The sequence below is a fragment of the Lethenteron reissneri genome, chromosome 69 (genome assembly GCF_015708825.2).
Source record: "Lethenteron reissneri isolate LAM-NWPU_2019-01 chromosome 69, ASM1570882v1, whole genome shotgun sequence".
NCBI classification, from domain to species: Eukaryota; Metazoa; Chordata; class Hyperoartia; order Petromyzontiformes; family Petromyzontidae; genus Lethenteron; species Lethenteron reissneri.
This window is the reverse complement of record NC_083847.1, coordinates 152,920-178,941: the sequence shown is the minus strand read 5'-3', so window position 1 is coordinate 178,941 and position 26,022 is coordinate 152,920. Positions and strand designations below refer to the sequence as shown.

General features: G+C 47.7%; 1 protein-coding gene across 1 annotated transcript; it reads right to left on the bottom strand.

Annotated features, from left to right (window-relative positions):
* Positions 1-9,519: 9,519 nt before the first annotated feature.
* Positions 9,520-22,160, bottom strand: LOC133360619 (complement C1q and tumor necrosis factor-related protein 9-like). The gene is made up of 4 exons (XM_061579414.1): positions 22,138-22,160; positions 20,972-20,998; positions 14,899-15,022; positions 9,520-12,239 (listed from the first exon to the last, which is right to left on the bottom strand). The coding sequence occupies exons 1-4, from the start codon at positions 22,158-22,160 to the stop codon at positions 11,901-11,903; spliced, it is 513 nt and encodes a 170-aa protein (XP_061435398.1). The 3' UTR covers positions 9,520-11,900.
* Positions 22,161-26,022: the final 3,862 nt, after the last annotated feature.

Here is a 26,022-nt window from a genome sequence, read left to right as displayed (position 1 = left end):
GTGGGAGTGTTCGTAAGTAGAGGTGTTCGTAAGTTGGAGGTGTTCGTAAGTGGGAGTGTTCGTAAGTAGAGGTGTTCGTAAGTGGAGGTGTTTGTAAGTGGAGGTGTTCGTAAGTAGAGGTGTTCGTAAGTTGGAGGTGTTCGTAAGTTGGAGTGTTCGTAAGTGGGAGTGTTCGCGAGGGCGAGTGTTCGTAAGTAGGGGTGTTCATAAGTAGGAGTGTTCGTAAGTAGATGTGTTCGTAAGTGGGGGTGTTCGTAAGTTGGAGTGTTCGTAAGTGGGGGTGTTCGTAAGTTGGAGTGTTCGTAAGTGGGGGTGCTCGTAACTAGAAGTGTTCGTAAGTGGGAGTGTTTGTAAGTGGGGGTGTTCGCAAGTGGGAGTGTTCGTTAGTGGGGGTGTTTGTAAGTGGAGGTGTTCGTAAGTGGAAGTGTTCGTAAGTGGGGGTCCTCGTAAGTGGGAGTGTTCATAAGTTGAGGACCGTAAGGTCGCCACTCAAATGAATCGCATTACCTTGCTGATTCCATCAAGGAGCATAAACAATCATCACTCGAACTCTGGTCATCCTCGCAGCGGCGGCTTTTGGCTTTGCCATCGAACAAAGACGGGCACAGCATTGCGTGCTTCTGCGGCCGTCTGGAATGCTCTTCCTTCTGATATTAAGAATTTAACAGTTTCTTAAGAACTGTTTTTTGTGTTTAGTTTTGGATGTCCTTCCCCCGCACCTTCGATTAGCACAGTTGGCTGTGTAGTTTGCGAAATAAGTTCAACACACATACATAGACTCACACAGAGACCCGTAGACTCATCACACAGAGACCCATAGACTCATCACACAGAGACCCATAGACTCATCACACAGAGACCCATAGACTCATAAAACAGAGACCCATAGACTCGTAGTTTTTTGTCCTTCCCCCGCACCTCCGCTTAGCACGGCTAACTACGTACGGTGCGAAAGAAGTTCAGCGTGCATACAAACCTGTCACAGAATCGAGGAAGGTGGCGGCGGCTGCCTAGGGAGGCCTACATCCAGCAGCGGATAATCCCTGGCTGATGCTGATGATGGCAGTAGCGGCGTGGGTGAGACATCGCACACAGGCGCGCGCGCGTGCGTGTTTTGGTTACAAATCGAGAAACGCAATTAGCGGACAGGGTCATACTAACTCCATCACGTGTGTGTCTGTGTGTCTGTGTGTGTGTCTGTATGTCAAGTGTGGGGAGCGGTGGTGTAGCGGTCAGCGCTACGCTGCGCTGCGAACCTGACGACCCGGGTTCAATTCCCGCTCACGGCCAACATCAGTGACGATTACCTGAACCGGTCCTGGGCCTCCCCTAGGTCGACTCGGCCTCAAATGAGTACCTGGTGCGATGTGTAAACATCGCCACTGGGGAGACAAAGGCGGCCGGGCGTGGTGCTGGCCACCCACCCCCTCGTGTGCCGTGTCGGCCTTTAAAGGTGCTCGCTAACAGTACTTGCCCCTACAATCTGTTAAGGCTATACGGGGGATCTTTGTCTTTATCTTTGTGTGGGGCATAGGGACCGGTAGTGGTAGCGGTTAGTGCCACGCTGCGCTCCGAACCCGGGCCACCCGAGTTCGATTATTCGCTCCTGGGCCTCCCTTAGGTCGGCTCGGCCTTAAATGAGTGCCACAGGCGCTGCTAAGCGTTAACAGCACTTGCCCCAACAGTCTGTTAAGGCGATTCGGGGGGGTGTCTTTGTCTCTGTGTGCCAGTCACAAACGTAAACGTCTCATTACCGAGGAGCCAACTTTGGCTCGGTCATTGTCATGTTGAACAAAAACAAAGAGCCCGTAGACAAAACCCGACTTCGCGAATCACAAGTTAGCTAAGGCGTTTACTGATAGGGGTTATCCACTTTTTTTCTGGCAACAAGACTGACACCTTTTGCAAGGAATCATGTTTACATTAACCACAATACTTGCAGTCAAATGCCAGAAAAAAGGGGAAAAGCCCTATTAGTATATTTTGGTACTGGCAAAGGAGGTCTCATGATATAGCTAAGGGGTTGTTTGCATCGCTAGTTTTTTTGTGCGTTACCGGTAACCGCACTGAAGGGAAGAAACCGGTATAAACCGGTTTCTTGGTTCTTTCTGTAAAGTTACGTAGAAGGAAAATAATAAAATAATAAAAATTAAACATAATAAAATTCTTACGACGTTTCGGCCACAACGCAAGCAGCCGTCCTCAGGTGAATAACGGGGCTGTCGGAAAGACAGCGTCCTAATGAACACTGCTAAGCTTGGCAGCGTATTTTTTAAGCTCTCTCCTCCTCCGACCCAGCTTAAAAATACGCTGCCAAATTTAGCGGTGTTCATTAGGACGCTGTCTTTCCGACAGCCATGTTCTTCACCGGAGGACGGCTGCTTGCATTGTGGCCGAAACGTCGTGAGAATTTTATCTTATTATGTTTGATTTTTTTTATTATTTCCCTTCGACGTGGCGTTGCCGAAAGAACCAAGAATATGAATCCATGCAGTCACGAATGCTTTAAACCGGTATAAACCGGTTTAGCGGTGTTTCGAGACGTCCAGCTCAGCGTGTTGGCCAAATCCCCTCGCCACATGACCTTGTACACCGCCGATTACGATGGTGGTGATGGAGGTGATGCTGGTGGTAGTGAACATCTCGTCAAGATGGCTAGGAGATGTTAACTACCTCTGCTGGTGTATAAGAGATCGTGGGTTTGAACCTGACCTTGCTGCCTGCTGTATATTTGGAATGTGCGTGTCTCTATCTCTTTCACATCACCACGGTGGCTAGGAGATGTTAACTACCTCGCCTGGTACACAGGAGGTCGTGGGTTCGATCCCGACCCTGACGCCTGCTTATGTATATTTGGAGTTTGCGTCTCTCTCTCTCTCTCATCATCATCACGGTGGCTAGGAGATGTTAACTACCTCGCCTGGTATACAGAATGTCGTGGGTTCGATCCCGACCCTGACGCCTGCTTCTGTATATTTGGAGTTTGCGTCTCTCTGTCTCTCTCTCTCTCTCTCCCCGTGGATATGTTAACGACGTCACATGGTCCACAGGAGGTCGTCGGTTCGATCCCGACCTTTACGATGTCTGCTGCTGTACATTTGGAGTTTGTGTCTCTCTCTCTAATCATCACCACGGTGGCTAGGAGATGTTAACTACCTCGCCTGGTACACAGGAGGTCGTGGGTTCGATCCCGACCCTTACGATGCCTGCTGCTGTACATTTGGAGTTTGTGGGTCTCTCTCTCCGCGTGGTAGTTTAGAATCAACATCACGGCGTTGATGAGAGTTATTTGGCTACTTCAAATATCAAACTTGATGATGATGATGATGATATCAGCCACTTTAATTCAGATATCATTTGTGATAGCCAGGTGGGGCTTATCTGGTAAACATTTATTTTTTAATATTCTATGGTTCTTTCGGTAAATAGATAACAAGTAAACCCGTAAAAACAAAGTTTTTCACTCTAAATCCTTTATATGCGTGGCGGCTAGAGTTCTCTCGTCCTCTGGCTTGAGATGGCTGCAATCTATGGGTCAGATGATTGTCTGCCAGTATTAAGCAATTGGTAATTAAATATTTAATTTGTTTTCCCTAAACAGTGTAAAGTTTTGGAAAAAAAATTTCACGAACATTAATTGTCACGCACAACGAGTATGTGTGGAAAATGTCAGCTCGATTGGATCACGGGAAGTGGGTTAAAAAACGACCGAAAGATTTGCACGGTCCTAAGCAAGCAAGGAAGCACGCAAGCACGCAAGCACGCGAACTTAATATAAAGGATTTAAAAAAGAAACATAAAGTGATTAAAAATATCACGACGCTTCGATCGAAACGTCATCAGGATGACGATAGTTTTGTGTTGCGATCGAAATGTCGTGATATTTTTAAAAACTTTTTTTCTATCTACGTTATTTTACCGAAAGAACCATAGAATGTGAATTCCTTCAGCCACGAAAGTTTAAAGTCAAAATTTAGTTTTCAATAGTTTAGTTTAAACATGACATTATGATATCAACAATAACAGCAGTGTCAAACAACAACTACGCATTTTAAATGCGATTTTAAATGTATTTCTCATGAAAACTCGTTGTAACATTTACGTTGCGCCTTTTGTTTTAATCTTATTTAGAGCCGTCACGTAAAAAGTATTTTTAAACATTCATCTTTATATGCTATGTTTCGGCTTGGGTCTAATTGTCCACGCTCAACTGACGTTGGCTGTAAATCACCACGGTCCCTTACGTTTTTCTGGACTCGTGGAGTTCCGCGATTACTCGGACGGTACATTTCATTAAAGCTTGTTTAAAAAAAATATTTTTAAATATTACTTGTTTCATAAAGCTGCTCCCGGGTTTTCGCGGTTTGAGTTTGGCAAATTTGATGCTGGCTGCTGTGGTGGTTGGGGTGATGTTGCTGCTCATGCTGCTGCTGATGATGATGATGCTAATAGCCATTTGCTTTTGCTAATTTCCCTGATGAGTAACAATTAGACGTTCTGTTATTTTAACCCTGGGTCTGTGAGTCTGTGAGTCTGGGTCAAGTCGACCTTAAGATCAGGGATGATGTCACGGGCGCGGGGTATATGGTGAAGTGAGTGGTGGCTAGGAGATGTTAACTACCTTGCCTTGTATGCACGAGGTCGTTTGGTCGATCCTGACTCTTACTGTGTATTTGGAGTTTGCGACTCTCTTTCTCCCCATCTTCGCCTGCGCGCAGGCCTGCTTAAGGCGCGGCTCCGGCTGGAGCACGCGTACCACACACATCTTCTTGGTTCTTTCGGTAAAGTCACGTACAAGGGAAGTAATAAAATAATAAAAATAAAACACAATAAAATAATTCTCACGACGTTTCGGCTACAACGCAAGCAGCCGTCTTCAGGTGAAGAATGAGACACTGCCAAGCTCATTTTTCACCTGAAGACGGCTGCTTGCGTTGTAGCCGAAACGTCGTGAGAATTATTTTATTGTGTTTAATTTGTATTATTTTATTACTTCCCTTCTACGTGACTTTACCGAAAGAACCAAGAAGATGAATCCCTGCAGTCACGAAAGCTTTAAATCGAAAAATACCACACACATGTTGATGATGTGCACGTCTTCTTCGAACGCTGGGGAGCCGGAAAAGCCCTCTGTACCAGCGTGGACGGCACCCTCATGTTCACCTTCTGAAGCGCTCGCTCGTCACCGTGGCGTGCGCGATGACACCCAAACCACGTGACTTTCTTTAGTATTGTGCGCGGTGCTTTTAGCGCCGCAGCGCGTCGATTTGTAGCGTTTATTTTAATTTGTTTGCTGGCGACTTTGTGTGTTTCATATTGAAATCGCCTCCACTGCTCCGCGCTTGGAATCAACATCACGCGTTTATAATATTTGGCTGCTAAAATGAATGTCCACGTGATTAGCCATTTCATTGAGCTATCATTTGTGGCCAGGTCGCTTCTGAAATATAGCGAAAAAGCTCAGTTGGTCTTACCTGGTTTAAAAATATATAGTTTACCTTGTAGTTTAGTTTGAGTGTCTCCTCCCATCTCATTCTACTCTCCTCCACGCACTCTCCTACCTCTCATCTCTCATTTCACTCCACTCCGCTCCACGAACTCTCCCACCTCTCTCATCTCACTCCACTCACTTCCACGCACTCTCCTGATAACTCATCTCACTCCACTCCGCTCCACGAACTCTCCTGCCTCTCTCATCTCACTCCACTCCCCTCCACGCACTCTCCCACCTCTCTCATCTCACTCCACTCACTTCCACGCACTCTCCTGATAACTCATCTCACTCCACTCTACTCCACGTACTCTCCTGCCTCTCTCATCTCACTCCACTCCCCTCCACGCACTCTCCCACCTCTCTCATCTCACTCCACTCACTTCCACGCACTCTCCTGATAACTCATCTCACTCCACTCTACTCCACGTACTCTCCTGCCTCTCTCATCTCACTCCACTCCCCTCCACGCACTCTCCTACCTCTCTCACCTCACTCCACTCCCCTCCACGCACTCTCCTACCTCTCTCACCTCACTCCACTCCTCTCCACGCACTCTCCTGCCTCTCATCTTACCCGACACACACTCTCCTGTGTTGCTGAGGAGATGGAAACTTCATCAGCAGCTTCGCTATAACAAATCACTCTTTAACTCCATCAACAGCCTATGGGTCTTTGGGTGAGTCTATTGGCCTCTGTGTGAGTCTATATGTCTCTGTGTGAGTATATAGGTCTCTGTGTAAATATATATGGGTCTCTGTGTGAGTCTATGGGTCTCTGTGTGAGTCTATTGGTCTCTGCGTGAGTCTATGGGTCTTTGGGTGAGTCTATGGGTCTCTGTGTGAGTCTATTGGTCTCTGCGTGAGTCTGTGGGTCTCTGTGTGAGTCTATGCGTCTCTGTGTCAGTCTATGGGTCTCTGTGTGAGTCTATGGGTCTCTGTGTGAGTCTATGGGTCTCTGTGTGAGTCTATGGGTCTCTGTGTGAGTCTATGGGTCTCTGCGTGAGTGTGTGGGTCTCTGTGTAAATACGTTGAACTTTTGTCGCACCGTACGCAGCCAACCGTGCGAATCGGAAGTGCGGGAGGAAGGACAACAAACTAAACACAAGATGCAGTTCTAAAGAAACTAGTTTTTTGCAATCTGGATGATTAAAAAGTGCATAGCTCCAGTGGCTTCCTAACATCGGAAGGGAAGAGCGTTCCAGACGGCCGCAGAAGCTCATCTGATGACGCGGTAACCACCGGCTTTGTTCGACGGCTAACTTGCAGTACCACCCCTATAACCATCACCGAGTGAGTGGGTGAGTGAGTGCGTCAGAGAATCAGTCAATCTATGGCACCAGGGTCTGTCCCGTGACCATCTCCTACACCGAGCCTGGCACAGCAGTCAACCCATGTCAACTGCTGGGTCTGTCCCGTCACGGCCTCCTGCACCTAGCCTGGCACATCAGTCAACGCATAACACCTGGGTCTGCCCCGTGAGCCACCTCCTGCACCTAGTCTGGCACAGCAGTCAACTCATAACACCTGGGTCTGCCCCGTGAGCCACCTCTTGCACCTAGCCTGGCACAGCAATACAATCCTTACCACCTGAATATGTCCGATGACCCCTGGCCAGCAGCAAGCCTTCGACACTTGACCTGGCCTTAGCGTGTACATAGCCTGGCACAAGCGCCGTGGTGACGTCACGGCCACTTAGTGGACACACGTGATGGTTGCTCGTTGTTGTCACCTGCACAGTAAGCGCATGGGTGAGTGAGTCGGTGAAGTAAGAGTTGCGGTGCAATTCACGACTCCGAGGCAGGTTGCTGTTAGGAGCTCACGCCACGTTTATTTCAGGGCTTACGCCAGGTTGGTAAGGCCGAACCAACACCCCCCTTAGCCAATAACTCCCCAGGGGACAGGGTACTGGGACCCCTACACCCCGGCTAGCTCGGCTCTCCACCCTTCCCCGGTCCGGGACCACCCCCAACCTCGGCCGGTCGTGCAGAGTAGCCTCCCCTCGCCTCGTGTGAGGACCAACTACCCGAGTCCCCACTCCTACCCCCTTTAAATACCCCCCTGGGGGCATGACGTCACCGTCCTCCACGGCCCGCCTGACGTCACTCTCTCCGAGGGCGCGCGTGACGTGATGTCACCCACTACACGTCTACATAAGTATGCCAGTGGATGGATTGGTGAGGATTGGGTGAGTGTAGGCCTCAGCAAGGTAAGGTAAAAGGTAAAAAGCAACGAGCCTACCTTTACCCTACCCTTTACCCTACCGTTTACCCTTACCCCTTGGCATGTCGACACCTTTACCTTTACCCGGTAAAAAGGGTAAATTACCTTACCTTGCCAAGGCCTAGGTGAGTGTGTGAGTGAGTGGGTGAGTGAGTCGGTGATCTCGGGGGAGGGGAAGTATGGAGGCCCCACCTCTGAATTCGTGGCTGGCTCGCCGTGCGATGCAGAGCCGGAGAGCGGGTGGACATTCAGATTATTCAGATGGACATGTGGCTGCTGCTATACAGGTAAAGTCACGTAGGTATAAAAGAAAATAAATTAAATCGCGACTTTTAGATTGCAACACAAGCAATCGTCATCATCATCAGGTGGGAAAACCACAGCAAGTGACGTCACGCACCTAGGGGGGGTTGGGGGGGGTCAGACATTTGTGACGATGTGTGTGACGAGGAGGGGGGGGGGTGAGAAATGTGACGTCACATCAAAATGCGCAACTTTAAATAAATATAGACAACACGTTCTACTTAATTAAATAGACTTTAAAAAAATGTTTTCTCCTACAACATCAGCGTGCAGCGCCACATTAAATACGCACTACAATGACAATATTTTAAAGAGATTTGAAGCATTTTTTATTTTCAAAATGGAAATATGGTTTTGGGGGGGGGGCAGAGCTTTGTGACGTCATATTTGAGGGGGTTTCTGATTTTTTGTGACGCCTTGTGACGAGGGGGGGGGGTCAAAAATCGTCCAAAATCGCGTGACGTCATTTATGGACGGCCCCTTACTCCACAGACTACAGCGGTTTTTCCTCTATGGCCCAGAGTTTTGGTTGCACGGTCACATCCGCACTGCGGCTCATTTATTAGTTCTACATTCATGAAGGCAGGGACGCAACTATGGAGGCGTGGGCGGGTGGGTTGGGGATATGTATGTGTGTGTGGCAGCGTTAGGCGACGCATAGCGGGGAAAGTGCTCAGTCGGCCACAAGGGGGACCCCTAAATCAACAGATTAAACACATTGATTTCTCCAAGACAGAGGTTCTTTGCAAGCCATCTGGCTACCATGAGAGGTTCGTTCATGAGGCTATTCACATATACAAACACAGAGACAATTTCAACCGAGAAGATTGATTATGGCTTAGCAATCATTGGAAGGATTTAATAAACCTTTTCGGGTCTTAATTGATTGTGTTCATGCTTACGGTGACTTTCAGACCGCATTCCATTTTCTGCTCCCCCCTCCTCTTTTCCGCAGTCACGAAAGCTTTAAATCGAAATTTAACCGCCACTACGGGGTGGGATTCCATAAAACTTTAAGATCCTTCAACAAGCTCCGTGATAAGAAGGCTCAGCTAATCGAGTCTCTCACCTTTCTGAAGAGATGCCGCGACTCTAAGACCCGTTTCTTCACCTGAGGACGGCTGCTTGCGTTGTGGCCGAAACGTCTTGAGAATTATTTTATTATTTTATTTTTTATTATTTTATTACTTCCCTTCTACGTGACTTTACCGAAAGAACCAAGAAGATAGATGGACTCGTCCATCTGGCAAACTGCCAAATCGCTGTCCTTGGTGCTGACGTTAGGAAAAACCGCCACTTTTTAAATCCTTTATATTAAGTTCACTTGCTTGCTTGCGTGCTTGCTTGCTTGCTTACGACTGTGCAAATCTTTCGGTCTTTTTTTAACCCACTTCCCGTGATCCAATGGAGCTGACATTTTGCACACAGACTCGTTGTGCGTGACAATTAATTTTCGTCAATTTTTTTTCTCCAAAATTTTACCCTGTTTAGGGAAAAATAAATAAATATTTAATTACCAATTGCTTAATGGTGGCAGACAATCATCTGACCCATAGGTGGCAGCCATCTCAAGCCAGAGGACGAGAGGACTCTAGCCGCCCCGATGCCACGCATATAAAGGATTTATAGTGAAAAACTTTGTTTTTACGGGTTAATTTTCTTCACATTTTCTTGCAGTGTATTTCACACCTGATGATTATTGCTTGTGTTGCAGTCGAAACGTCGTGAGAATTTGTATTGTTTTATATTAATATTATTTTATTGTTTCCCTTTTACGTGACTTTACCGAAATAACCAAAAATATGAATAAGTAGAAATCATGTTAAGAATTTTTTTATTCATAACAAAAATATATGCAGTCTACCATGGAGAAAGCCCGGATTAACGCATCTGGCTATCATCATATCAACAGAGCAGCATACAGTTTCGGTGATCTATCCAACCCCCTTTGAGGAAGTCCTGGACCGATGGGGACCCGGCATGAAAGCAAAAGAGGCACAATAACTTAATTGTTGAGTATTGTAACCTTTACATCTGTTTTAATTATTAATAACACTGTCACCATGAGACTCTCTTCTTATAAACCCAAATACACGGTGCAACTAAGGTAATATATAGGCGATATGGCTATACACTACCAACAAGCACGCGTGGTTAAATGCAGACTTGATGATGCCTTGCACTAATAGTTGCCTGTTTATTTTCTCTCTGAATGTCTTAAAACCTCTTGTGCTATTGCTGGACTAGGGTAAAGTGGATTATAATTTTATATATTCCAGTTGTTCGCTCTACCTCAGGGGCGTCGGCATTCAACATAACAAGAAGCTCCGTGGTTTTTTTCTTCTCTTTTTTCGAATTTGGTAGAACGTGAATGCGCACGTTACGTCACGAAGCAGTCTGCAGAGAAGCCGCATGCGGTTCAGGAGCTGCAGGTTGCAATGATTGTCTACGTGTATAATGTTAGTCTACGGGCAATGGTAGTCTATGGGCAATGATAGTCTAAGTGAAATGTTAGTCTATGGGCAATGTTAGTCTACGTGTATAATGTTAGTCTATGGGCACTGGTAGTCTATGAGCAATGTTAGTCTATGGGCAATGTTAGTCAACGTGTTTAATGTTAGTCTATGGGACACCGATAGTCTATGTACACTGATAGTCTAAGTGAAATGTTAGTCTATGGGCAATGTTAGTCTATGGGGCACTGATAGTCTATGGGCAATGTTAGTCTACAAGAAATGTTAGTCTATGGGCAATGTTAGTATATGGGCAATGTTAGTATATGGGCAATGTTAGTCTATCGGGCACTGATAGTCTAAGTGAAATGTTAGTCTATGGGCAATATTCGTCTACGAGAAATGTTAGTCTATGGGCAATGTTAGTCTATCGAGCACTGATAGTCTATGGGCAATGTTAGTCTACGAGAAATGTTAGTCTATGGGCAATGTTAGTCTACGTGTATAATGTTAGTCTATGGGCACTGGAAATCTATGGACACTGATAGTCTAAGTGAAATGTTAGTCTACGGGCAATGTTAGTCTATGGGGCACTGATAGTCTATGGGCAATGTTAGTCTACAAGAAATGTTAGTCTAAGTGAAATGTTAGTCTATGGGCAATGTTAGTCTAAGTGAAATGTTAGTCTATGGGCAATGTTAGTCTATGGGGCACTGATAGTCTATGGGCAATGTTAGTCTACAAGAAATGTTAGTCTAAGTGAAATGTTAGCCTATGGGCAATGTTAGTCTAAGTGAAATGTTTGTCTATGGGCAATGTTAGTCTATGGGGCACTGATAGTCTATGGGCAATGTTAGTCTACAAGAAATGTTAGTCTAAGTGAAATGTTAGCCTATGGGCAATGTTAGTCTAAGTGAAATGTTTGTCTATGGGCAATGTTGGTCTATGGCGCACTGATAGTCTATGGGCACTGATAACCTACGGGCAATGTTAGTCTATGGGGCACTGATAGTCTATGTGCAATGATAGTCTATGGGCAATGTTAGTCTAAGTGAAATGTTAGTGCAGGGGCAATGTTAGTTTATGTGCAATGATAGTCTATGTGCATTGTTAGCCTACGGGCAATGCTAGTCTATGGGTAATGGTAATGAAGCAGTAACATAAACAGCCGCAATGCATGTGAATACACAATATATTACATCACGAAGCAGTAACGCAAAGAGCCGCCTACAACTCCAGAGCCGCAGCTTGGCGACACCTTGCGCTACATCTACACCCACCGTACGAAGAAGAAGATGAAGATGATGATGATGAAGATGAAGATGATGAAGAAGTAGAAGGAAGAAGAAGGAAGAAAGACGAAAGAAGAAGAAGAATTCGCTCGTGGAACACAATTTTGAAACCGAGGCTTTAAACATCTCACAATCCGAGTTAGTAGAGCAGGAACCCGGTGAATGAGCTGTCAGGGAAGACCTTGACGCTGGGGCTGGTGAAGGAGGCGCCCTGTGCCGTCAGCCACACCTCATCGCCGACCTCCAGCGGCAGCACGAAGGCCCCGCTGACTACAACCCAGCCGGGGCTCCGGGCCAGCGCCCAGTCCGAGTAGCGCAGCGCCCTCTCTGAGTTGCGCATAACGTCGACGCGCGATGCTGACGCCTCGAGGGCCACGTGGAAGGAGAAGTGAAAGTGGCCCGCGTGGTGGGCCATGAACTTGGCCGTTTGGACGTTGAAGTGGTCCTGCTCGTTGACGATGGCGCCATCAAACGGGATCTGCGGGTGGGAGGTGGACCGGCCAGATGTTACATCATAGTGGCACTGCTCATTGACGATCGCACCGGCAAATGGAATCTGTGGGTGGGTGGGCGGTGAACCGGCCTGACCTGAAGTCATCGTGGCCCTCTTCTACGTGACTTTACCGAAAGAACCAAGAAGTCGGTAATTGTTTTTTTACCCTTCTATCTGGCAACAAAACTGACACCTTTTTACAAGGAGTCATGTTTGCTTAGACCACAATACCTGCAGTCGTAATGCAAACAACAAACATAACTCTGATAATGTGCACTGTCCCTGAAGTTGATTGGTTTATACAGTACGGTACTGTAAATTTCTACGTTTTGATAAATTATCACCATTCTTTAAGACTCCTGGGTAGGCTAGGCCATCTTCGACTTACGATATGTTTTACTTACGGTGGGGTCGTCGTAATGCATCTCTATCGTAAATAGAGGACTGCCAGTATTTGATGGTTGCATGAGTCTCTCTCTTCCATGGTAGTGTGGGTGTTTTGCTCCGGGTTCTCCGATTTTCCCTCCATATTTAGAAACATGCATTACATTTCTGTAGATTATTTTGATGCTATAAATGTCCTAATGATGGGCGAATTTGTTGAGCTATCATTTATGGCCAGATCGCTTCTGAAAAATGTTAGTCCCTCAGTGGGATTTGCCTAGTAGAATGGGGATGGTTTAGTTTTATGAGTGTTTGGGTGATTTCATATTCTTTGGTTCTTTCGGTAAAGTCATGGAGACAGAAATTTATGAAAAATAAAATATATAAAAATAATAATACAAATTTTGATTTAAAGATAAATTTAGATTTTATTATTTTATTATTTCCTTTCTACGTGACTTTACCAAAAGAACCAAGAATAATAACAAAATATTTTAAACATAAAAACCAAAAACTCACAACGTTTCGATCGCAATACGTGCGGTCGTAATCGGAAGCTTGTGTTGCGATCAAAGCGTATTATTTTCTATCTACGTGACTTTGCAGAAAGAACCAAAGAATATGTATTCCTGTAGTCACGAAAGTTTTAAGTCAAAATTTGGGTGATTCGTTTACCTTTCTTGTACTTTGCGCTACTATCATATTTTTGTATTGTTTGTTGTTGTAGCATTCTGACACCGTGCCCCTAACTGGACATCTGTGGAAAAAAAACTGCTTCATAGCTCATCGGATTCCTCCTGCAGTATAAATTCTGATTCTGAATCAAATGGTGCCCAACATCAACTGCTACGCTTTATATGACTTCACATTTGAACACCACCGCCATTTTTCTTACGCTAACCGAGTGCACATGAGCACCACGCTCGCCCTCTCATTGTTGAAGTGGTCGCGACGATCATTTGCGACAAAGCCCGTACCCATCGACAAAGCGAGCACTCGTAACTACGCAGAGGCGTAGCTAGGGGGGGGCAGGGGGGTACATATGTCCCCGGGCGCCAAGGTAAAGGGGCGCCAAAATGAGGCTTACAACGTTACATTATAACTTATTGCAGCGGGCGCGGCAGCCTGAAACTAGTAGTAGGTTTTTACCCTTTAAACTGGTACAAAACTGACACCTTTATTCAAGGCATCATGTTTGCAATAACCACAACACAAGTAGTCAAAAAAGCAAAGAAAAAGAAGCAACTCTGATAATGATAATAATATGCACTGTCCTTGAAGTTGATTGGTCCACACCCGAGACGGCTTTCTTTGGAGCCTAGTCCCCATTGGTGTTGGACCAGATGACACCAGAAGGCGTACAACTCAAACACAGCGCACTATCAGAGTATTGAGAGCTCGGGGTGAAGCATTTACTCTATGAGATGCCTTCGTCCCCGGGCGCAAAATATCCTAGCTACGCCTCTGTAACTACGCACGACGCACGAGAGAGAACACGATGGGACCGAGAAGGATGGCGGCGCATGTAGAGATTGCAAGTTGTTACAGTACGATCTTGATTTGAAGCTTTCGTGACTGCAAGAACCCATACTCTTTGGTTCTTTCGGTAAAGTCACGTGGGTATGAAAGTAAAATAAATGACGACGTTTCGGGCGCAACACAAGCGTCCATCATCAGGTGGGAAAGCACTCCAGTTTATGAGTTGCACAGTACGAAAACACCGTAACGACGCATGTCTGATTTCGATTTAAAGCTTTCGTGACTGCAGGGATTCACCTCCTACGCATTCCACAAGTAGTGACTAATCCCATATCTGCATTTCCCATAAACATGCTAAATTCCTCTTGATATGCAAATGCATTTGTCAAGGCGCTCTTCCCCCTCCAACCCAGCTTAAATATACGCTGCCAAGCTTGGGGTGGTGTTCATTCAGACGCTGTCTTTCCGACAGACCTGTTCTCCACCTGAGGACGGCTGCTTGCGTTGTGGCCGAAACGTCGTGAGAATTATTTTATTATTTTTATTTTATTATTTATTATTTTCCTTCTACGTGACGTTACCGAAAGAACCAAGAAGATGCATGTCTGAGTGGGGAACATTTTACATCGGGTTCCTCAAAAGAGTCAGCGACGTAAGCGCGAAACGACGTCTTGGAAACCCCTGTACTTGCATTGCCTTTTGTACAATTAGCCCCTTTTGGCGAATGGTAGTTCGATTTGACCGACGTTTCAGCCGCACACCCAGACCCCCATCAACTCACCGGGACTTTGGACAGCGCCAGCGCGTTGGAGGCCGTGACCTTGACGCTGAAGACTGAACGTGGAGCTTCCGTCCCCTCTCCCCTCGACCCTTTTTGTCCCGGGGTCCCTCCGGACCCATGGGCCCTGTGAGGCCCAGCGGCCCCATCTTACCCGGCTGGCCTGTACAGGGTGGGGGGGGGGGAAGTGTGGGTAGAGGGTATGGTGCGATATGTCGTTGTCGTCACCACATCGCATGAGCAACTTCCGATTGCGCTGTTTCTGCGGTCCGGGTGGAACACTCTCCCCGTCCCGATGTTATTAAGCAAGTGGGGAGCAATGCCACTTTTAAATCACAATCTCGATTTTTGTCGTCCTTCTCTCCCGCAGCTCCAATTTGCACGGTTAGCTACATACATTGTGAAAGAGGTACAATATACGTGCATAGACTCACACAGAGACCCATAGACTCACACGAGACCCATAGACTCACACAGAGACCCATAGACTCACACAAAGACCCATAGACTCACACAGAGACCCATAGACACAGAGACCCATAGACTCACACAGAGACCCATAGACTCACACGTAGACCCATAGACTCACACAGAGACCCATAGACTCACACAGAGACCCATAGACTCACACAGAGACCTATAGACTCACACCGAGACCCACAGACTCACACAGAGACCCATAGACTCACACAGAGACCCATAGACTCACACCGATACCCATAGACTCACACAGAGACCCATAGACTCACACAGAGACCCATAGACTCACACAGTGACCCATAGACTCACATAGAGACCCATAGACTCACACAGAGACCCATAGACTCACACCGAGACCCATAGACTCACACAGAGACCCATAGACTCACACAGAGACCCATATACTCACACAGAGACCCATAGACTCACACCGAGACCCATAGACTCACACAGAGACCCATAGACTCACACAGAGACCCATAGACTCACACAAAGACCCATAGACTCACTCAAAGACGCGTAGACCCAAACAACGACCCATCGACTCGTACAGAAATCTATAGACTCACAGAGACACGAAATACTCACATGGACACTACTCTGCTATACACTACACTGCTACTTCTTTAGAACTGCTCATTGTGTTTAGTTAGTTGTCCTGCCGCTCCTCCAATTAGCATGGTTAGATACGTATGGTGCAAATGAAGTTTAGCATACGTACTTATATATGTCATCTCTCATGAAGTTGAGATGTATGGAAAAGTTAATGAAATTTCGGTTATTTTGTATTATAATTATTACGAGGCGCGGTTACCCAGCAAAATCTCGACATCATGGGACCTCCTGCATACTATATATATTTTTATTTTAGCATGCACGGCCGCACTGAGCTGCTATGGAGCTATTTCAAAAGCGACCACCTGGCAATCACAAATAACAGCCCAACGAAGTGGCCTATCGTCAGCCAAATACACGAAGTGCATTCTGTGTCTAAATGTGGGAGGGAAAACCCAGAGGACCCAGAGAAAAATCAACGGGGAGAAAGAAAGAGAGGTCGTAATCTCTAAATCTACAGCAGGCATTGTCAGGGTCAGGATCGAAGCCACGACTTCTTGTATATCAGGTGAGGTAGCTAATATCTCCTTGCCACCATTGCGTCGTGGTCATGATTGAACCCACGACCTCCTGTATACCAGGCGAGGTAGTTGACATCGAGTCACCGTTATGTCAGGGTCGGGATCGAACCTACAACCTCCTTCATACCAGGCGAGGCAGTTAACATATCCTAGCCACCATGGGATCGAACCCACGACCTCCTGTATACCAGGCGAGGCAGTTAACATCTCGCCATCGTGCGGCCATCCCGAACATCTCGCAACTGGTTGTTGGGGCCAGGCTTTGTTGCCGAGAGCCTTTGAAGGCCGGCATAGCGCACGAAGGGGTGGCACAAAGACAATAAACAACAGTAAATATCCCCCATATCGCCTTTAACAGGCTGTCCACGAATGTGCTATTCGCAAGTACCTATGACGGCTGGGACGGTGCATGAGGGAAGGCAGTGGTGTGGCCAACGCCACGCCCGGCCGCCTTTGTCTCCCCAGTGCTGATGTTTACACACCACAGCACATACTAATTTGAGGCTGAGTCGACCTAATGAAGGCCCAGGACCGGTTCAAATAAAATCGTCACTGTTGTTGGCCATGAGCGGGAATTGAACTCGGAGAGCAGGGTTCGTAGCGCAGCGTAGCGCTAATCCGCTACACTGCCGCTCGCCACACACGCAGACACGTGCCCGGCACGAGCGCGTGTAGTGCACGGGGCGGACACGCAGACACGTGCCCGACACGAGCGCGTGTAGTGCACGGGGCGGACACGCAGACACGTGCCCGACACGAGCGCGTGTAGTGCACGGGGCGGACACGCAAGGCACGTGCCCGGCACGAGCGCGTGTAGTGCACGGGGCGGACACGCAGACACGTGCCCGGCACGAGCGCGTGTAGTGCATGGGGCGGACACGCAGACACGTGCCCGGCACGAGCGCGTGTAGTGCACGGGACGGACACGCAAGGCACGTGCCCGGCACGAGCGCGTGTAGTGCACGGGGCGGACACGCAAGGCACGTGCCTGGCACGAGCGCGTGTAGTGCACGGGGCGGACACGCAGACACGTGCCCGGCACGAGCGCGTGTAGTGCACGGGGCGGACACGCAGACACGTGCCCGGCACGAGCGCGTGTAGTGCACGGGGCGGACACACAGACACGTGCCCGGCACGAGCGCGTGTAGTGCACGGGGCGGACACACAGACACGTGCCCGGCACGAGCGCGTGTAGTGCACGGGTCGGACACGCCCCGTGCACTACACGTGTTTTGTCAAGCAACAGGGGCAATCGGACAGCGGAATGACTCGCCGCTTGACAGTGAATTCAGCATCATCGGGGCGGTGACCTGACCTCCCCGGTAGCGCAGGCGTTCGCGGTTCGATACCCGTAGGCCGCCCTGGTCACAACTGCACGAGTATTTACCGTAGAGTAACCATGCTCCACCATTGGAACTCATTTGTCAGTGGCTAAATATGATAATTGGTTTTTTACCCTTTTATCTGGCAACAAAACTGACACCTTTCTGAGGTTCCAATGGTGTAAATGCTTACCCCGAGCTCTCATACTCTGATGGTGCATTGTCTTTGAGTTGTGCACCTTTTGGCGTCATCTGGTCCAACACCAAGTGAGACTAGGCTCTACAATTCTAACGACGTTTTGGCCACAACGTATTTTATTATGTTTATTATGTTTTATTTTTATTATTTTATTATTTCCCTTCTACGTGACTTTACCGAAAGAACCAAGAAGCAGAGGTGTGGACTCGAGTCATGTGACTTGGACTCGAGTCAGACTCGAGTCATGAATTTGATGACTTCAGACTCGACTTGGACTTGCATAACAATGACTTTGTCCCACCTCTGAGGTGTGGACTCGAGTCATGTGACTTGGACTCGAGTCAGACTCGAGTCATGAATTTGATGACTTCAGACTCGACTTAGACTTGCATAACAATGACTTTGTCCCACCTCTGCCAAGAAGACACATTATTATTATTATTAAATTAGCGTTAACGGGGCGACACTCGTGTCTTCTGGTGGCCCCCGAGATAAGAGTGGAATTATCCACGTGCTCATGACGGGGCAGTCTGCTCCAGTAAGGACAGGCCACGGGGAAGGGGCAAGTACAGGGTGGTCTCGATGTTTTGTGACCCCCATTTCATTCTCTCAAACTTAATATTTTTAACCAAAGGTTTATTTAAAACAGAAATGAATATGCAAAGAGAAACACGTTTTAGGGATCAATTAATTTGAGGTAAGAGGACATCTGGACCACCCTGTACAGCATCTTTTCCCAGATGGCAAAAATATCGGGCTCTTGCTCCGATGACAACCACTGCTGCCTCGCCACAATTCGGTACTTGTTTTCCCGACCCTGGATTGATGATTGGTTGAGATTACCTCCGACCCATTGAACTTAAAAGCCAAAGATTCAAAGTCAGCACCGTGGTTCTTGATCATCTCCTGTTCACAGCCCTGAGCCAGTGGTGGACATTCCACATTCCTATGGCAGGGTGGGGAGGATCACTGTTGACTCGCCCCTAAAGTAGTTACTATTTTATCCACCCCGGAGGGCTGATGGGTCGAGTGATTCCCCGACCACGATTTGAATTGGTGACTCTCCGATTGCGAGCCAATCGCTCAACCCGCTGCGTTGATGATGGACGGCTGAGAAACACGGCCCAGTGAAACGAAGGCAGCGCAGTCCAGTACAGAGTGGTCCAGATGTCTTGTGACCCCCCCCCCCAATTAATTGACCCCAGAACAGACCGTACAACATATAACGACGCAATGCCGGTTCGGGATCGAACAAACGACCCCCCTGTATACCAGGCCAGGTAGTTAACACATTCCTGCGGAGGGAGCTGGTAGGAACGTTGGGTTGCTCGGTCAATGGCCAGGGTCAATGGCGGCGTGGTGTATTCCGCAAATATGCCCGACTGTGAGGGCGGGCACAAGCCGGCGTGAGTAGGTTAAACGTTGAGTTTTATAAGGGCACCACGGGGTGACCAGCCCCTTCCCACCCAGCCCCACCCCTCCCACCCCCCACCCAGCCCCACCCTCCCCACCCAGCCCCTCCCCACCCTCCCCTCCCCACCCAGCCCCTCCCCACCCTCCCCTCCCCACCCACCCAGCCCCTCCCTACGCACCCAGCCCCACCCTCCCCACCCAGCCCCTCCCCACCCTCCCCTCCCCACCCAGCCCCTCCCTACGCACCCAGCCCCTCCCTCCCCACCCAGCCCCTCCCTGCACGACGGACGGACACAATAATCCCCTGTGGGCTGGTGGAACCAGTGGGTTCCTACCAGTAACATATCTCTGTATCGTTACGAATATACGTACCGAGGAATCCTCGTTCACCTTTTGCACCTTGGGTTCCCATATCTCCCTTTTGACCGGGTTCACCTGAATCACACAGAGACATCGACCCATGGCCTGTCAACTGCTGGATTAAGGCACCCTCCAATCTGTCACCATCTTTCACAGCACACACACACACACGAATACGTACACACACCTCCATTAGCACGGTTGGCTACATCCGGTGCGAAATAAGTTCACCATACGTACAGACTTATACACACAAAAACGACGAAAAACATCCCCACGTAGAGCCAGCTTCTATGAAGGCTGGCACGGCACACGAGGGGGTGGGTGAGTCCATGGGTCTCTGTGTGTGAGTGCATGGGTCTCTGTGTGAGTCTATGGGTCTCTGTGTGAGTCTATGGGTCTCTGTATGAGTCTATGGGTCTCTGTGTGAGTCCATGGGTCTCTGTGTGTGAGTCCATGGGTCTCTGTGTGTGCGTGCATGGGTCTCTGTGTGAGTCTATGGGTCTCTGTGTGAGTCTATGGGTCTCTGTATGAGTCTATGGGTCTCTGTGTGAGTCCATGGGTGTCTGTGGGTGAGTCCATGGGTGTCTGTGTGTGAGCCCATGGGTCTCTGTGTGATGAATTTATGGGTTTTTTGTGTGAGTCTATGGGTCTCTGTGTGGTGAGTCTATGGGTCTCTGTGTGGTGAGTCTATGGGTCTCTGTGTGTGAGTCCATGGGTGTCTGTGTGTGAGCCGATGGGTCTCTGTGTGATGAATTTATGGGTTTTTTGTGTGAGTCTATAGGTCTCTATATATGTATGTTGAACTTCCTTCGCACCGTACGTAGCCAACTGCGCCAATGAGAGGTCCGGGGGAATTACAATCAACTAAACACACAAAAACAGTCCTAGAGAAACGAGTTTGTCAATCTAGACGATGATTTCAAAGTGGATTTGCTCCCCAGTGGCTTTGCGGAATGTCTGGAAGAAGAGTGCAGAACCGCATCCAAAAGCAGCCCACGATGCGTGGCCATCTTGTTCGATGGCTGAGCCAAAAGCTACCACCGCCACCGCCGCGGCTGCGAGGAAACCCCGGAGTTCGCGCGGCCTATTGAGAAGACATCACCCAGCAGTGGGTAGACCATGGCGGTGATGACGATCACCGTGGCGACCTTGCAAAGGCTTACCCTTCGTCCCCGGAATTCCACTGCCACCTGCAAGAGACAACATAGACGCACGTTCGTAACGATACGGATCCCGTCACAGTAGCGTCGAGTGTTCGGCGCTCAGTGTCCACCTTGTGTTTTTTTCCGGATGGATACGTGCAACATCACGTGATGCACTTTCTTCTTCAGGCACAAGGGTCTCTACAGTTACAAGGTTATGACGGACGCTTGTGTTGCGCCCGAAACGTCGTAATTTATTTTATTTTATACCTACGTGACTTTACCGAAAGAACCAAAGAGTATAGAATGTAATACGTTGAACACGTAGGCTTTCGCGACCAATATCATTCATGATAAAGGTTTTTTTGGGTTAGATCGCGACACATGTATATATTTACGCGATGTAACGCCCAAAAACCCCCTCTATTATGGATTATTTAATACGTTAAAACATCATTGGAACCTCATTTGCCAGTAAAAAATATGATAATTGTTTTTTTACCCTTCTATCTGGCAACAAAACTGACACCTTTTTACAAGGAGTCATGTTTGCATAGACCACAATACCTGCAGTCATAATGCAAACAAAAAACATAACTCTGATAATGTGCACTGTCATTGAAGTTGATTGGTCCACACCCGAGACCAATCAACTAGTTGCCAGATAGAAGGGTAACAAACCAATAATCATATTTTTACTGGCAAATGAGGTTCCAATGGTGTAAATGCTTACCCCGAGCTCTCATACTCTGATGGTGCATTGTCTTTGAGTTGCGCGCCTTTTGGCGTCATCTGGTCCAACCCATGTGAGACTAGGCTCTAAGGAAAGCTGTCTCGGGTGTGGACCAATCAACTTCAAGGACAGTGCACATTATCAAAGTTGTGTTTTTTGTTTGCATTATGACGGCAGGTATTGTGGTCTATGCAAACATGACTCCTCGTAAAAAAGGTGTCGGTTTTGTGGCCAGATAGAAGGGTAAAAAAACAATTATCACGTTAAAACATGTTTTTATTTATAGTGACACAGTATTCTTCAATAATAGGAGTCTTTATTTCTTCCAGCAAGAGACACGCGGGTCTTCAAAGGATTTCCTTCACTCCAAGCGTCCCGAACTCGCTCGCTCTCTTCCCCCTTATCTAACCCTCCAAGTCCCTTTTACCGAAGGTTCCTTCAACTTCCGCTTTACCTCCAGCCAATCACCTTCCACATTTCCTAACGGATTCCAACCGTCTACCCTGTCAATCATCCTCCGTTCACAATGTCCCCGCCTCTAACTAATCACCTTTCAGGCCAGTTACGTTACCAATCAGAGGGACTTGTTTTTACTTCCCGATTATCCGTGTTACGCGGTGTCCACCAACTCAAGTGAGTATCGTTGGTAGTGATACAATCTCTCCATATTTATTTAAAGTTATTTGTCTACCCTGCTTATTATTTTCACTCCTATCGTGTGTCCGCGTGTATTGTGTTTGTTGTTGTAACTTTCTGACTTCGTGCCCCTAACTGAAGACGTCTGTGACGAGAAGAGCTTTATAGCTCATCAGATTCCCCCTGCAGTTACAATACAGATTCTGATTCTAAATGAACGCTGACGATTTTGTATAGACGCATGGAGAGATACACACAGGGCCGGATTAAGGCACGGGGGCTTTAGGGCTGGAGCCCAGGGGCCTTCGCCAGCTGGATGGCCTCCAAAGATTAAGTGAAAAGTTTTTGTTTAAAATTTGTGAATGCTGAATTGTATTTGTTGTTAGCCTTGTAAAAACTAAAAAAACAATTCTTTAACTTTGTTTCTCTTTTGAAAATATTACTGGGGGCCTCACAGTTACCTGTAGCCCAGGGGCCTACACAATCTTAATCTGGCCCCGGATACACACTCGGAGTTCCACTTGAGAGACGGAGAGGAAGACGCGGAATCAAACTATCAACGATTTTTAAAATGTTATTTTACTGGGTAAAGCCCCACTGAGCTGAAATGCAGCTCTTTTGCACAAGCGGCCTGGCTATCACAAATGATCATCATCATCATGTGGAAATTTATAGCAGCAGCCAAAAACCATAAACGCGTGACGTTGATTCTAAATGTAAATGGAGGACCCGGGGAAAAAAATTCCACGCGGCCACGGGGAGAGGGAGAGAGACGCAGACTCCAAATATATATCAGGCGTCAGGGTCGAGATCGAACCCACGCTCTCCTGCATATCAGGCGAGGTAGCCAACATTTCCTAGCCACCGTGGATTAGACAACAGACACAAGCTAGTCACCCGCCCCCTCACTGGATAACTGTGAAAAATAGTTTCGTAGCTCATCGGATTCTCCAGGATAAAGATTCTGATTTCCGACATCAATGTTGATATTCTTGGTTATTTCGGTAAAGTCACGTAGAAGGGAAATAATAAAATAATATAAATATATAACAATAACAATATATCACGACGTTTCGACTGCAACACAAGCAATCATCGTCAGGTGTGAAATCCACAGCAGAAAATTTGAAAAAAGTGGCGGTTTTTCCTTTTTTTTTAATTTTCTTGCTGTGGATTTCACACCTGATGACGATTGCTTGTGTTGCAGTCGAAACGTCGTGATATAATGTTTTATATTTTATTATTTTATTATTTCCCTTCTACGTGACTTTAGCGATTTAACCAAGAATATGAATCTCTGCAGTCACGAAAACTTTAAATCAAAATCAATGTTGATCATCATCCAGCAGTGGATAGACCAAGGCTGTCGAGATGTTGACCACCTCGCCTGATGGACAGGAGATTGTGGGGTTCGATGCCGACCCTGACGCCTGTTGTATATTTGCAGTTTGCATCTTTTTCTCTCCCCGTGGTCGCGTGGATTTTTCTCCTGGTCCTCCATTTTTTTTCCTCTCCACATTTAGAATCGACGTCACGCGTTTAGAGTAATTTGGCTCCTGCTACCATTCCCACGTGATGATGAGGAACCGCCAATTCGTTGAGCTGATATCATTTTTCACAGCCTAGGTTGCTTCTGAAAAAGAGCTATATAGCTGGTTAAATAAAATGAAAACATTGTTTAGTTCTAAGTTTCATGATGACTCACCTGGTTCTCCATGGCTACCTTTGATTCCCGGGTTCCCGATGTCTCCTTTGAGGGCCTGCGCTCCCGGATTCCCTGCGGAGAGGATCAACTCATCTCTTTTTTTACGCCTCAATGGATAGGCACAGCTCAGCTCTGCCTGTGCGTTCGTCCGTCCTTCTGTCCGTCTGTCTGTCCAACCGTCCATCTGACCCAACTGACTGACCGACTGACCGACCATCTATTCCATCTGACCGACTGACTGACCCGACTGACCGACATCTATCCTCTTACCGACTGACTGACCGACTGACCGACCATCTATCCATCTGACTGACTGACTGACCGACTGACTGACCGTCCATCCATCTGGACCGACTGGCCGAACGACTGACCGAATGTCCATCCATGTGACCGACTGACCGAACATCTATCATCTGACCGACTGACTGACCGACTGACCGACCATCTATCCATCTGACTGACTGACCGCCTGACTGACCGTCCATTCATCTGACCGACTGGCCGAACGACTGACCGAATGTCCATCCATGTGACCGACTGACCGAACGACCAATCGTCCATCTCACCACCGACCGACCGTCCATACATCTGACCAACTGACCAAACGACTGACCGACCGTCCATCCATCTGACTGACTGAATGATTGACCGACAGTCCATCCATCTGACCGACTCACCGACTGACTGACCGACCGTACATGCATCTGACCGACCGACCGACTGACTGATCGTCCATGCATCTGACCGTCCGACCGACCAATCGTCCATCTCACCGACCGACCGTCCATCCATCTGACCGACTGACCAAACGACTGACCGACCGTCCATCCATCTGACCAACTGACCGACTGACTGACCGTCCATGCATCTGACCATCTTACCAACCAACCAACCGTCCATCTGACCGACGGATCGTTCATCCATCTGACTGACTGACCGAACGACTGACCGACAGTCCATGCATCTGAACCGACTGACCGACCAACCGTCCGTCTGTGTGTAATGCCGCGTCACGGTGAGGCGTTGAGTTGTGTCACCGTTCGCTAAAACGCCCAGGAAAAAACACGGCCACCTTCATTAAAGGGTAACCACGTGTGGTTTTATCCGATTTGCAGATTAACCTCGCCACCTGAGATTTCGACGTGAATTAATAATCTCTCATATCTCTCTCAATCTCACTCTCTACTCTATCCACCCGCTCCCATCTCTCTCCTTCTCTCTCTTCTCCTTCCTACTCTTCTCTGTCCTCGCTCTTCCCTCTCCTCCCACTCACGCCCCACTTTATCACCCCTCCCCTCTCCACCTCCCTCTACTCTCCCCTCTATCCTCACTTTCTTTGACCATCTCCTTCCCTCCTCTCTCAAGTGTCTCCACGCTCTTGGTTCTTATGGTAAAGTCACGTAGGTATAAAAGAAAAAAAAGAAAATATTTGTATTTATTCATCTCTCTCAAATCTCACTCATAAAAAATACAAATATAATTATTTTATATTTTATTTTATACCTACGTGACTTATCGAAATAACCAAAGAGTATGGATACCTGCAGAGACGAAATCAAGATTGTCTTCCATCTCATGCCCCCCCTCTCTCTCTTCAATATATCATCTCTCGCCCCACCCGCGTCCCCTCTCTCTCCCAACTTCCTCTCATGTTCCCCCTCTGTCTCCATCTCTCTCTCGCTTTCTCTCACCATCCTCTCCCCCCCCCCCCCCCCCACCTCTTTTTCTCACCATTTCTACCCTCTCTCGCTTTCTCTCTCTCACCATTCTCCATCTCTCTCTCTATTAATCTCTCTCAAATCTCACTCTCCCCCCACCTCTCCTCTCTCTCATTTTCTCTCCATCTCCCTCTCTGCTCTCCCTCACTATCTCTCCCCATCTCCCCTCTCTCTCGCCTCTCTCACCATCTGTTACTATTTCCATATCTCTCTCCATCGCTCTCAATCTAACTTTCCCCATCTCTCTCCCTCGCTCTCTCTCTTACCATCTCTCCCTGTT

What these genes read in the sequence shown, in the direction of transcription:
- LOC133360619 (XM_061579414.1), bottom strand. Translation starts at nt 22,160, where the DNA reads ATGTGGAAGGTGATTGGCTGGAG. An exon ending in TGGAAGGTGATTGGCTGGAG is followed by an intron (nt 20,999 to 22,137) that starts GTAAAGCGGAAG and finishes TGTCTCTTGCAG; the next exon opens with GTGGCAGTGGAATTCCGGGG. An exon ending in TGGCGCTGTCCAAAGTCCCG is followed by an intron (nt 12,240 to 14,898) that starts GTGAGTTGATGG and finishes TCCCACCCGCAG; the next exon opens with ATCCCGTTTGATGGCGCCAT.